Here is a 13,587-nt window from a genome sequence, read left to right as displayed (position 1 = left end):
AAAGGCTCATCAACGCCGTAGCAAACCACCCGGAGCTGTACGACACCAGCTGTTTTCTCTACCGAGACAGGAATAAAAAAGGCCTAGCTTGGAGGAAGATGTGTGAAGAGATCGGGCAACCTGGTAAGTTCATTCATTTCTCTTTTGAAATTTTTAACTGACCCGTGGAAGCTGCACAAAAGCTAGCAAGCCGCCTACTGTCCTGCTATTTTCCTACTGATGTACAAATACCTTTCTGCTAACGAGATTATGTACTTATTCAGAGGACATCTGCAGGAGAAAGTGGAAGAGCCTCAGGGACACATACTCCAAGTAGAAGAGGATGGAGAAGAAGAAGAGGAGCGGGTCTGCAGCAGGATCGGGATGAGATGGAAGTTCTTTGTGGTCATGGGGTTTCTGGCAGCAGGGGAGTCCCAGTCAGAAGGTATGTTTACAATGAATTAATGTTGGCAGTTAATTTATGCATGTTGTCATATAGGAATATATGTTATTGTTAACATATATGGGCATCAGTTTCCTCATGTGCAAATGGTTACTGGACTTCCTGACCAACCACCCCCAACATGTCCAGCTGGATAACCACTGCTCATCTACAATCACAATGAACACCGGTGTACCACAAGGCTGTGTGATGAGCCTTTTCCTCTACTCCCTCTTCACCCATGACTGGAGACCTGCCGATGGTTCTAACACCATCATTAAGTTTGCAGATGACACCACGGTGATTGGCCTCATCAGTGACAACGATGAGGCCGCCTACAGGGAGGAGGTGGATCATCTGGCTGAATGATGCGACACAAGCAACCTGCTGCTTAACACTGAGAAGACCAAGGAGCTCATCGTGGACTACAGGAGGAATGCTGACCCACATCCACCCATCTACATTAAGGGGATGGCTGTGGAGCGTGTGAGCAGCTTCAAGTTCCTGGGAGTCCACATCACCGAGGATCTCATCTGGATGACTAACTGCTCCAAGCTGGTCAAGAAGGCTCACCAGCGCCTCTTCTTCTTGAGGACTCTGAGGAAGAACCACCTGTCCTCAGACATCCTGGAGAACTTCTATCGCTGCACCATCGAAAGCATCCTGACCAACTGTATAACAGTCTGGTACGGGAACTGCTCTGCCTCGGACCGGAAGGCGTTGCAGAGGGTAGTGAAAACTGCCCAGCGCATCGCCAGAGCACCACTTCCTGCCATAAAGGACATCTACAGGAAGTGGTGTCTGAAAAGGGCTGGGAAAATCATCAGAGACCCCAGTCACCCATCACAAGGACTCTTCACCCTCCTGCCCTCTGGGAGGCGCTACAGGAGCCTCCGGACTAAGACCACCAGGTACCGAAACAGCTTCTTCCCCACAGCTGTCAGACTCCTGAACTCTGCCTCCTGACATCAGGCCCACATTAAACACATGGACTGGACATACACACACCCACAACCACCTACACACACAATGGACAACTGTACCCTCATACACACAATAATAACATGGACTGAACCACCACTCTCAACCACTAGCACTTTATATAGCCTTTGTAGAAATTATCCACATATCTCACTCATCTTAACTGCACTACTGTATAATTCTGTATAAATAATCATTCTGTATAATACGATAATTTTTAATTCTACAACTGCTTATAACTTGCACAGTTCACATTTCTGTATAGCTGTATATCTCATATTTCTGTATAGTTTTTTTTTAAATTTCATATTTGTGTATAGTTTTTTCATATTTATATCCTGTTCATAGCCTGTACTTAGCTTGTACTTAGGGCTAGGCCATATTATACCGTTCACGGTAATACCGATACAATGTTAGGCAACAATAAGAAAATGAAATATCGCGATAGGATATGGGTAAAACTTTCACGGACTGCCGGGGTAGACCATGTGGAGTGAGTAGAGGACCCAAGAGGAGACAGAGGCGAGGACACAAAACTGGACTTAACAAAAAGCGAGCCTTTATTTAGGGCCGAAAACTCATGGAAAAAACAACAACAACAAAGTAACTGAGGGAAAACCTGAACATAAACTGGGAAACTATGACTCTACTGAGATTTAGACTATGACTAAACAACATAAAAACTATGACTTACTATCATTGGGAAACTGTGACAAGGGGTAGGGGAGATAACACAGACGACGCGACACTGAACACAGCAAGACTGAGGACTAAATGAGGTGATCAGAGGAAGTGGAGACATATGAGGACACAGCTGACACACATAACCTAATGACAGGACAGGGGAAGTGAAAACTAAATGCAATGAACAAAGAACAGAGGACTCTTTCAAAATAAAACAGGAAACATGATGAGACAGACCAGACAACATGGGCTTGACAACACGAGACGTGGAACACAAAGGGCAAATGAGACTAAGATCCAGGGGAAGGGGAAATGAGGAGATCCACTAAACAGAACTAAGGCTGAACAACTTGGGGGTTTAAGAGAGGTGGATGAGCTTAACCCAAATAATAAATGACAATACACAATATATAATGAACTCAAAATGCTGGGTCACAGACCCAGCCATGACAAAAACGCGCATGCGCAGTCCCTTAGTTTTCATATGCACATGGCCGAAAAAGCCAAAAGAGGCAACGGAGAATGAGAAGGGGGAAAGTGGATTTTTGAGTGAAACAGATGAACCAGAACTATTTTTTAAAAATGGTGCAACTTCACTTGTGTGGTGTTTGTCCGTCAGATACACAGAAAAGTAAATTTTTTTGTAGAACATGCATCGTTATTGCCGTATTTGTCGGACTAAGGTGCTCGTTAATCTGGGTGTAATCGGGGTTCTAAACCCCGTCCTTTCAGGTCCCAAAGTTAAACGATCACTGCAGCATCACTGACAGTTAAAAACTGTCTAAATTCTTTCGATCAGCATTGCTGCTTTACCAGGTGTAACTATGAAGTTTAACATACAGGCATCCATGAAAACAGAATTTATTACATTTAACGGAGTTAGAAGCTAGCAGGAAATTAGCGGAAGGTAGCTCGTTAGTTTTGCCAGTTACCTAAGCATGATATACCATGTTCTGACTGAGAGAATTCTGAAAAAATTCAAACATTAGCTTTCCTATCACTTCCAACATAAATGAAGACAGGAAAATAAACAGCAGCAGACGTTTGTATGGTTACTGAAGTTGGGCTAACTGGTATATAATGATGTGCTACGTATCGCTAGCGACACAGCTATGTTAGCATAATATAAACAGCGAAGCTGGAGGATGAACGCTAACATTTTTCCACTCGATAAAAGTTAACATGAAGCTTCCTGACGGTTAGAGACACATGCAATTGCATGGCAGGATGCTGTAAACGGACCAACTTCAGTCAGGAGAACAACTGAGATAATCCATCCACAGTACGAGGTTAGTCATTAATATACTGCAACAACATGGGAATGGAGCAGCTGTGATAGAATACAACATAAATGAATCAATGGTACAGAAGTGGAGGAAGCAAGAAGAATGAGTTGAATAAAGTTTGATTTATCTGACTGCTTTGTTTCGCCTAATGTGCCTTATAATCCCGTGTACCTTATGGTCCGAAAAATATGTATTTGACTTTTTTATTTGGCACACTGCAGTTTAAGGTTGCAAAGCGCCTCTTTTGAACTTCAGTGGATATTACATACATGGTTATGCTCAGGATATGTCAGCCCATTTCTACTGGAAATGCCTTTTGGTTAAACTTTCAGCAAGAAATTTGCACTGTTAAATGTTTATATGGTTTTAATGCACATAAAAAACAGCTGCTTATTTAACTGAAAATAAATGGATGGGTTTTTTTTTTGTGCTAGTAAAGTTGTGGAGTTGTATTTTGTCTCGCAGAAATTATATTGTCAGTTATATCAATATCGCAAATTTTCAAATATATATCGTGATATATTTTTTTGGCCATATGAATGAATTAATGAATGAATGAATGTCTTTCATATCACCCTGCTCTACTTGTACTCACTACAGCCTGTACATACTTATAGTTATAGCATATTCATAACATACCTTCATACCGTGTACATTATAACATACCATAATAGACCCATTTCTGTAATATACTTACATATCTATATTTTTGCTAATATATATTTGTAATATATCTATATCATGGCTAAAGCACTTCTGGATGGATGCAAACTGCATTTCGTTGCCTTGTACCTGTAACATGTGCAATGACAATAAAGTTGAATTCTATTCTATTCTAATATTATTTCAAATAATTCTTTTTTAATAACTATTGTATCAGTTCTACTACACAGCAAAATATTAACACACAACTTGACACATGTAGAATTTTTTTCATAGTATACTAATGAAAAAATATACAACTATATAGGAACATAGTGAAGACCAATTATTTAAGACAATAAAGAGAGGTTAGTTTATTTTGGAGGCAAGCTCCATTTATTAAGTAAATTTTAAAAAGGCAGGAATGCACTTTAGAGGTTTGTGGGTTGCTCTTAAAAGAGCCGTTCTGGGGAAGTCACTGGGACGTCAAATAGGATATTCTTTTGGCTGCCAAGACACTGCTCCCTATGCCGAGAAGTGGGCCATGAACTTCTCCCTCACCATCAGGACCTTTCGAGTATCACTAGAAATATTATAAACAGTCATCTCCATACCACAGTTTGCTAACAGTAAACACCGACGACATTCACAGATAGCACACCATATCCATGTTATCAGTGTATAAACTGATAGTTTAACATATATTAGCATAGGTATCAATAAAGGACTACTGTATTAAACACTTTTACCAGGCATATGGACAGGCACTCTGCAGGTGGGATTGAGCACCTGTAGTTGGTGTCCAGGCGGGTGATGCTTGGACTGACGCGGGACAGCAGCTCCTCAAATTGGGCAAGGGTAAGACAGTGGTACCGCTGAAAGCGGCCATCATCCAGACAGAGCTCCTGAAGCAAATGGTGAAACTCACCAAACTGCTCACGCTTCTGGAGGACCTGATGGTCCCAGGTACGGCGAGGACGTCCTTTACGCCGCTGCTCTGCTCTCTACAGTTAATAGAGAAGGGAGACTCTCTCTTCAAACACTAGATCAACAGCTGCCATCTTGCAAATATACCATCTGGCACTACTTCCTCCCACATTTAGAATAGAATAGAATAGAATAGCCTTTATTGTCATTGTACAGAGTACAACGAAATTGGAGTGCCACTCCCTTGGTGCAAGTTTCAATAATAAATATAAATGTAAAATATAAAAAGTACAAAAAAAACAATCGTAAGTACTCAAACAATAGTATGTACAATATATACAGGATAGCAGCATTAATATAATGACAGTATGAATAGCAGCATAATATAATGACAGTGACGGTATGGAATAGGTTCAATTGTTTTTGTGCTTATTTACTACGGTGATAGCTCTGGGAAAGAAGCTATCCCTGAATCTGTTTGTCCTGGTTTTATGTGACCTGTACCGTCGGCCTGACGGTAATAGTTCAAACAGTTGGTTGCTGGGGTGAGAGTGGTCCTTGATGATATTGCCAGCTCTGCTGAGGTACCGAGAGTTTGCAGTGACCTCCAGGCTGGGCAGAGAGCAGCCAGTGATCTTCTGGGCTGTGTTGATGACCCTCTGCAGTACTTTCCTGTCTGCAGCTGAGCACCCTGCATACCATGTTGTTATGCCGTACGTTAGGATGCTCTCTATGGTGGCTCTGTAAAATGTCACCAGCAGCCTCTCCTCCAGGTTGTTCCTCCTGAGCACTCTCAGAAAGTGGAGACGCTGCTGGGCCTTTTTAACCACCGCTGTAGTATTTGCAGTCCAGGAGAGGTCATCAGATATCTGCACGCCCAGAAACCTCATGGAGTGTACCCTCTCCACACAGCTCCCGTGAATGTAAAGTGGGGCCGGGTCTGCTCTGCCCTTCCTGAAGTCCAAGATAAGTTCTTTAGTTTTCGTGGTGTTCAGTTGGAGGTTGTTAACTGAACACCACTCAGTCAGTCTGTTGACCTCATCTCTGTAGTCCGACTCATCCCCCCTTGAGATGAGTCCAACCACTGTGGTGTCATCCGCGAACTTTATGATGGTGTTTGAGAGATGGGTAGGGGAGCAGTCGGATGTGTAGAGCGTAAACAGGAGGGGACTCAAAACACATCCTTGTGGAGACCCGGTGCTGAGTGTGATGGTGCTGGACCGGTGGGGGCCGAGTCTGACAGACTGTGGTCTATTTGTCAGGAAGTCCTTGATCCAGAGGCAGATGGGGGTGGAGAGTCCCAGGTGAGACAGTTTCTGGACCAGGATCTCCGGGATGATATGATTGAATGCTGAGCTGAAGTCCAGAAAGAGCATTCTCACATAGCTTCCTCGGTGCTCCAGGTGACTCAGCGCAGTGTGGAGCGCTATGGTGATTGCGTCCTCGGTGGAACGATTTGTCCTGTAGGCAAATTGGTGGGGGTCCAGAGTGGGAGGCAGACCGGCCCTGATGTGCTGACAGACCAGTCTCTCAAAGCACTTCATCACTACAGGCGTAAGTGCAACAGGCCTGTAGTCATTTGGGCTGGCCACAGCTGTCTTCTTGGCGATGGGGATGATGGTGGAGGTTTTGAGGCAGGGCGGGACGGTGTTTGATGACAAGGAAAGGTTGAAGATTTTAGTGAAGACTCCAGTCAGTTCGTCAGCACATGCTCTGAGAACCTTTCCATGTATTCCATCAGGACCTGCCGCCTTCCTGGGATTCACTGACCTTAGAACACACCTCACTTGGTGCTCCCTAAGTGTTAGTGTGCCAGTGCTGGGGGCGGGTGGAAGTGGTGTGGCAGCTGAGGGCTTGGTCGTCTCAAAGCGGGCGAAGAAACGGTTTAGATCCTCAGCCAGTGAGGCATCAGTCCTAGATGTTGCCTGGTTATTGCTTCTGTAGTTGGTAATGTGATTGATCCCCTGCCACATTTTTCTGGGGTCGTTGTCAGCAAAGTGATCTTCAATCCTCCTCCTATAGGCAGCCTTAGCTTTCCTGATGCCTCTACTCAGGTCTGCCCTGGCCGCCCTATACGCAGCCCTGTCCCCTGACTTGAAGGCAGTGTTGCGGCTTTTTAGGAGGGATTGCACTTCGCTATTCATCCAGGGTTTTTGATTTGGAAACACCCTGACCCTTTTGTTGACGGTGACATTGTCAACACAGTTCCTGATGTACGAGAGTACAGTGTCCGTGTACTCCTGGAGGTTGTGGCTGGAGAATAAATCCCATACAGTTGTTGAGAAGCAGTCCTGCAGTTGAGAAAGGGCTCCTTCAGGCCAGGTTTTTATTGTCTTTGTCTGGGGCTTTGTTTTTCTCAGCAGGGGGGTGTAGGTGGGGGTGAGGGACATGCAGAGGTGGTCAGATCCAGCCAGGTGGGGGAGGGGTGTCGCTCTGAAAGCATGCCTGATGTTTGAATAGACATGGTCCAAAGTGTGTTCTCCTCTCGTAGCAAAGTCCACGAACTGGACAAATTTAGGAAGCACAGTCTTTAGGCACGCTTTGTTAAAGTCGCCGGCGACAATAAAAACCCAATCGGGGTGGGCAAGCTGTTGTTTGTTTATGGTGTTGAGCAAGAGGCTGAGAGCTGTGCTAACGTTAGCATCCGGCGGTATATATACAGCTATCACAATAACTACTGTAAACTCCCTCGGGATGTAAAAAGGTCTGCACGAGACTGCCAGAACCTCCAAATCAGGAGAACAGTGTGTGTGAATGATCCTGCTGTTACAACACCACTCGTTATGCACGTAAACACATAGCCCCCCTCCTCTGCTTTTACCTGAGTTGCTGTTTCTGTCATGCCGGTGTAGCGTGCGGCCTGCTAACTCGACTGCAGCGTCGGGAATCAGCGGGTGAAGCCACGTCTCCGTAATAAGAATAATTTCCGCTTCACGCGTGTGAAAATTGCATATTTTTAAGTGCGACCAGTTTGCGTTGGACGCGCTTCGAGGTGCGAATGTGAACGTGACCAGCTTGGGGCTTCTGGCGCTTTTTAGTCGTGTCTATCGCGTTCGGTGTGAACGCACCCTTATACTGCCTTCCCTTCACTGGCTTCCCGTTAATTCCAGAATTGAATTCAAAATCCTACTCCTCATATACAAGGTCTTGAATAATCAGTTCCCATCATGTTTTAATGACTTTATAGTACCATATCACCCCATTAGAGCACTTTGCTCTTGCACTGCAGGCTTCTTTTTCCCAGAGTATTATAAAGTAGAATGGGAGGCAGAGCCTTCTGTTTTCAGGCTCCTCTTCTATGGAACCAGCTTCCAGTTTGGATTTTGGGGACAGACATTATCCCAACTTTTAAGATTAGTCTTAAAACTTTTCTTTTTGCTAAAGCATATAGTTGGGGATGGATCAGGTGACCCTGAATTGTCCCTTGGTTATGCTGGAATAGGTGTAGGCAGCTGGAGGATGATGCATTGAGTATTTCTTGTTCAGTCATTTTTTTCACTCACTGTGTGTAGATAGATAGATCTCTCTGCATTGAATCATTACGTCTTATTAATCTCTGGCTCTCTTCAGCATGGCTTTTGACCTATCTTCCTCATCTCACCCCCACTGGTTGCAACAGGTGGCCGCACCTCTCTGAGCCTAGTTTTGCTGGAGGTTTCTTCATGTTAAAAGGGAGTTTTTCCTTCCCACTGTTGCCAAAGTGCTCGCTTATAGCGGCTCATATGATTGTTGGGTTTCTGTCTTCACACTCAGGCAACGGTCGTTGGGATTTGTATAAAAAACATTGAATTGAAACCAATATGAACTGTTAAAATGTATCCCAGTTTCTGTTCATTCACCCTAGTTATCCAGTTCTTGCTCACCATATGTTTTACACACATATAAATGAACAAAAGATTACTATACATTGTACAATAACTTGTCATTTTATCCAATTTCGACTTTTTTCTATCACTCACATTTACATTAAATCAGAGAATGAACCTGTTGTATATCAAGAAAGTCATTTCCTTTATACACTCACACCCAACAGTCCGGTTTGCTGTCCTCGTGGAGACATCTCATTGACATATTGCTTTCTTTCGCAACTTACCCTAACCCAGTGATTCGCAAACTGTGGTAAGTGTACCAGTGGTGGTACTTGGGCTCCCTCTAGTGGTACCCGGGAAGTCCAGATTTTGTGTGTGTGTGGGTGTGTGTGTGTGTGTGTGTGTCTGTATGTATACATATATATGTATAGATGTAATTGGCATGTGATAGATATATTGATTTGCTGTAGTAAATTACAGATTTTGGTCCCCACAAAGTAAAAACCAGTACACACACACAAACACACACAAAAGGCCAGCAGAATTTGACTCTTTTTACTAAATCATTTTCATAACAGCGATTAATAATCTGTGATAAAGGGAAATGAAGGAAAAACCTGAAATCCAAGCATGTTTAGACTTTAAATATTACCAGCATCAGTCTAAAAAGTTAAATATCTTTGCTTTATGACCATTACATATGTCAGCACTAAGAGAATAGACTTCAACACTTACATAAATGCCATAAATAATAGTGCAGTGATTTCAGTGTTATTTAACTAGACACAATAATATCTTGAGATGTTTAGAAATTTCATTCATTTTGAGTCCATATATAATTGGATTTAAAAGAGGATGAAATAAAATCAACTCAAAGGTCAATATCAAACGGAGAGTTTTTGATAAGTCTGTTTCCAGTCGAACTATAATTATATCAAAGGAAATAAAACAAGAAAAGTGAATTAAAACCAGCAAGTGGGGTAAACATGTCTTTACAGCTTTTTTTCTCACTTCTCTACACCTTTGGTAAGATATTTTAAGAATCTTGATGTATGAAAAAAGTATGAAAAGCAAAGGTAGAAGGGCAATGTTTATCAACATGACCACACCATATATAGATATTGCTACTGACGGCACACACTGAAGCTTGTGAACTGAATTATTACAAAAAATTCCTGTCAGAGTAAAGCTACAGAGTTTGACATTAGAATACAACACACCTAACATCAAGGCTTCAAAAGCAGGTATAAGCCAAGCTAAAATCAGACATACATATATAGTTATTCTATTCATAATAACTGGATATTGCAGGGGTTTACATATAGACACATACCTGTCATATGCCATTGCTGCCAACAGTAAAAATTCTGAACCAACCGAGGTGTAATATGATAAACCTTGGAAAAGACAGAGTGGATATGATATCATCTGTTTTTCAGACAAAACATCAGATAAGAGCTTTGGATAGATAATCATGCTGTAAAGAACAGAGTTGATTAACAAAGCTGCAATAAAAATGTACATTGGCTCGTGAAGGTTTTTGTGAGTCCAAATAAGGAAAACTATAGTGGAATTAAAGCAGAGTATCAGAATATAAAGTGTAAATATGATCACAAAATAAAGATATCTGTATTTGTGCAATTCTGCAAACCCACCTAGAGTTAGCAATGTTACATTTAATTCAATATCCATTTAATGAACAAAAATGTTATTTACTATACAACTAGATGACATAAATGGTATTCATTAAAAATCAAATGAAAAGACAAGTCTTAATGTATTGTAGTAATGCTTTTCCAGCACCGAACTAAGAAGTAATTGGCTCTGTGGCTTTGTTTTATCAGACAATTTCCCATTCTCAATGGGACTCATTAAGTTCTTCAAGAACATGTAAACAACTTCACCAAACTTTATCAGTTGATATTTTTGTCTGTGTGATCTATCATCGTACAGCATACCTCATAGAGAGGTGAGTAGACTTAGTAGTGTAGATAAAATAATAATAAAATATCATTATTATTATTATTATTTGTGTATAACTTTCTATAACCAAAGTGCTTGCTGGTACAGGAGAAGCACTTCTAGTATATATTCTGAGCCCAGGCCATGAAGGACAGGTAATTAGTAAAATCTTAAAATCAATTCTAATGCAATATGTAAATTTTTCTTAGTCTTTAGAAGATGTCTAGCTGCTGTATTTTGCACGATTTACAGTCAATTTAATGCTTTCTGAATGATACCTGTTAGAAGACCATTACATTACTGTATTTTTTGGATTATAAAGGTGCACTTTAAACCCTTGATTATGTTGAATGATGAATTGAAGGCAAAAAAATACTGAATGCAATTCTAACAAGCTTGAAAGTCAATATGTGTTCAACACAGCTTAAACTCTTTTGAGCAAATTTTACTGAATGTCTTTAAATAGTCTTCAGGAATAGTTCTCCAGGCTTCTTGAAGGGTATCCTAAACCATTAATGTTGAGGTCCTGGTGCTGTAGACATCAGTCCATAACTGACAGTGTTCTGCAGTGTTGTTGTTTTTTTCGTTGTTGTTGTTTTTTAATTCCAGGTTATTGAAAGCCATTGCTAATTAGATATTTTCTAAATTATATCACATGGTGGATCAAACTCTGACATAACTTATGAAAGTGACCAACATTATTAGAGACAAGGAAACAGAAGCAGGGCTACAGAGTAGGGCTGAACGATTATGGAAAATAATCTAATTGCGATTTTTTGCCCCAATATTGCGATTGCGATGCGATATGCGATTATTTTTTAAGGTCTTTGTCTTCTGTATTTTAAACAAAGACAAGCAATACATCATATAGTATGGCCAATACTATATTACATTAATTTTAAACTGTTCTTTCCTGGAAGACAGACCTCTGTTATGATGACATGAGGTGATGCATGAATTGATGACTGACATTTTTATTTAACTTCTTCAATCACAACAGTATATTTGAACATACACAATAGTTTATTTTTAGCTTACAAACATCTGAGCATAAAGTGCTGACAAGGAACCCTGGTGTAAACATTAAAATGAAAGTCAGTACAATGTGCAGATTGCAGAAATATACATAAAAAAAATCAGTGGCTTTACCACACTCAGTTTTTCGACATCTGTGAACTACTAGACAGTCATTCAATTAAAAAATAATATTAAATAAATAAAACTATCCTTCCATCCATCCATTTTCATCCGCTTTGTCCGGGGCCGGGTCGCGGGGGCAGCAGCCTAAGCAAAGAGGCCCAGACCTCCCTCTCCCCAGCCACCTCCTCCAGCTTATCCGGGGGAATACCAAGGCGTTCCCAGGCCAGCCGAGAGATATAATCTCTCCAGCGTGTCCTGGGTCTGCCCCGGGGCCTCCTCCCGGTGGGACATGCCTGGAACACCTCACCCAGGAGGCGCCCAGGGGGCATCCTTGTCAGATGCCCGAACCACCTCAGCTGGCTCCTTTCGATGTGGAGCAGCAGCTGCTCTACTCTGAGCCCCTCCCGGATGGCCGAACTTCTCACCCTATCTCTAAGGGAGAGGCCAGCCACCCTTCGGAGGAAGCTCATTTCTGCCGCTTGTATCCGCGATCTCGTTCTTTCGGTCACTACCCACAGCTCGTGGCCATAGGTGAGGGTAGGGACGTAGATCGACCGGTAAATTGACCGGTAAATAAAACTAATAAATAAAAAATACACACATCTTACTGATCTCTGCAGTCAGTAACATTACACATAAAGTGCAAACATAATAGCAATTGTATAAACACACACACAAACACGCCTTTAAAATTTAAAGGCGTGAAATTGGACGGTCTAGCCTTCTGATTAGCGTCACCGCTGTCTCCGTGGAGTTTAATAAACTCGGCCGTCTGCTTCTTGCTATCTAAAATATAACCAGACACTGGTGTAAATTCTCGACTGTCTCATACTTCTGTTTAATAAGTTTTCTGTTTGACGTTTAGTCAGCTGTGTGAAAACCAAGGAGGAACCCACCCGGGGGATTAATAAAGTTTTATTTTATCTAATCTAATAACTTTAATCTCAGCCAAACCGATTTACTCACGAACAAACAAAACACTGAAAAAAGCCCAACAATAACATTTTTAGGTTGTCTAAGTGACTTATATATTACGTTTAACCCGAGCAGCGAAACTCCGCGGTGATCTGAAAATGATGTGCCGGGAGTTGTGCCGTTCTCGGCCGCATCAGTAACCCTCGAGCTCCCGGCTAGCTGTCGAGCTGGTGGGTAGCAGACGCCTCTGAAAACGTCGAAGCACTTTTGCAAATATGGGATATCTTGATAAACCGAGCAGATATTTGATGTTTACAACTACTTTCTCGCCTGAAAATATGTTAAAAGTTTATTTTGTGACCCAGAAAGATTAGTATGAGTAATTTTAAAACTTGGTAGCGGCCGCCATTGCTGGAAACTGGAGTTTGGCTGGGCCGCGCTATGAATTCTGGGATATGGTAGTAATTTGGACAGCCTTCGGCGCGTCGCTGTGACGTAATCGGTCTACAAATGCGGCCTCAGGAGGATGCAGCCCATGAATTTGGACATGTCCAGAGTATAATCGCAGCCTTTGCGGTTAGAAAATTGCACTTGATCATGTCGCGATATTATCGCAAATGCGATATATCGTTCAGCCCTACTACAGAGTCAGAATACAAACAGACTAAAGAAGTCTCTCCAGAAAAAAAAGAACCACTGCCCAGTATTTACATCATACCCTGAAGTATACCTTGAAGAACCTGGAGAGGTTAATTCTCAAACATCTCACAACTCTGGTGAGTAAACTGCTGGATCCCCTGCTGGTCACTTACTATCCTAG

General features: G+C 42.0%; 1 protein-coding gene across 1 annotated transcript; it reads right to left on the bottom strand.

The window, feature by feature from the left end:
- Positions 1-9,521: 9,521 nt before the first annotated feature.
- On the bottom strand, positions 9,522-10,445 carry LOC146556275 (olfactory receptor 6N2-like). Its single transcript, XM_085249098.1, has one exon. The coding sequence runs from the start codon at positions 10,440-10,442 to the stop codon at positions 9,522-9,524; it is 921 nt and encodes a 306-aa protein (XP_085105224.1). The 5' UTR covers positions 10,443-10,445.
- Positions 10,446-13,587: the final 3,142 nt, after the last annotated feature.

The sequence above is a fragment of the Mchenga conophoros genome, linkage group LG16, assembly GCF_057382185.1.
Source record: "Mchenga conophoros isolate Kocher_MC1m ecotype Shallow Benthic linkage group LG16, M_conophoros_male_GT1.1, whole genome shotgun sequence".
Lineage (NCBI taxonomy): Eukaryota > Metazoa > Chordata > Actinopteri > Cichliformes > Cichlidae > Mchenga > Mchenga conophoros.
This window is presented reverse-complemented; position numbering and strand designations above follow the sequence as displayed.

What these genes read in the sequence shown, in the direction of transcription:
- LOC146556275 (XM_085249098.1), bottom strand. Translation starts at nt 10,442, where the DNA reads ATGGATATTGAATTAAATGTAACATTGCTAACTCTAGGTGGGTTTGCA.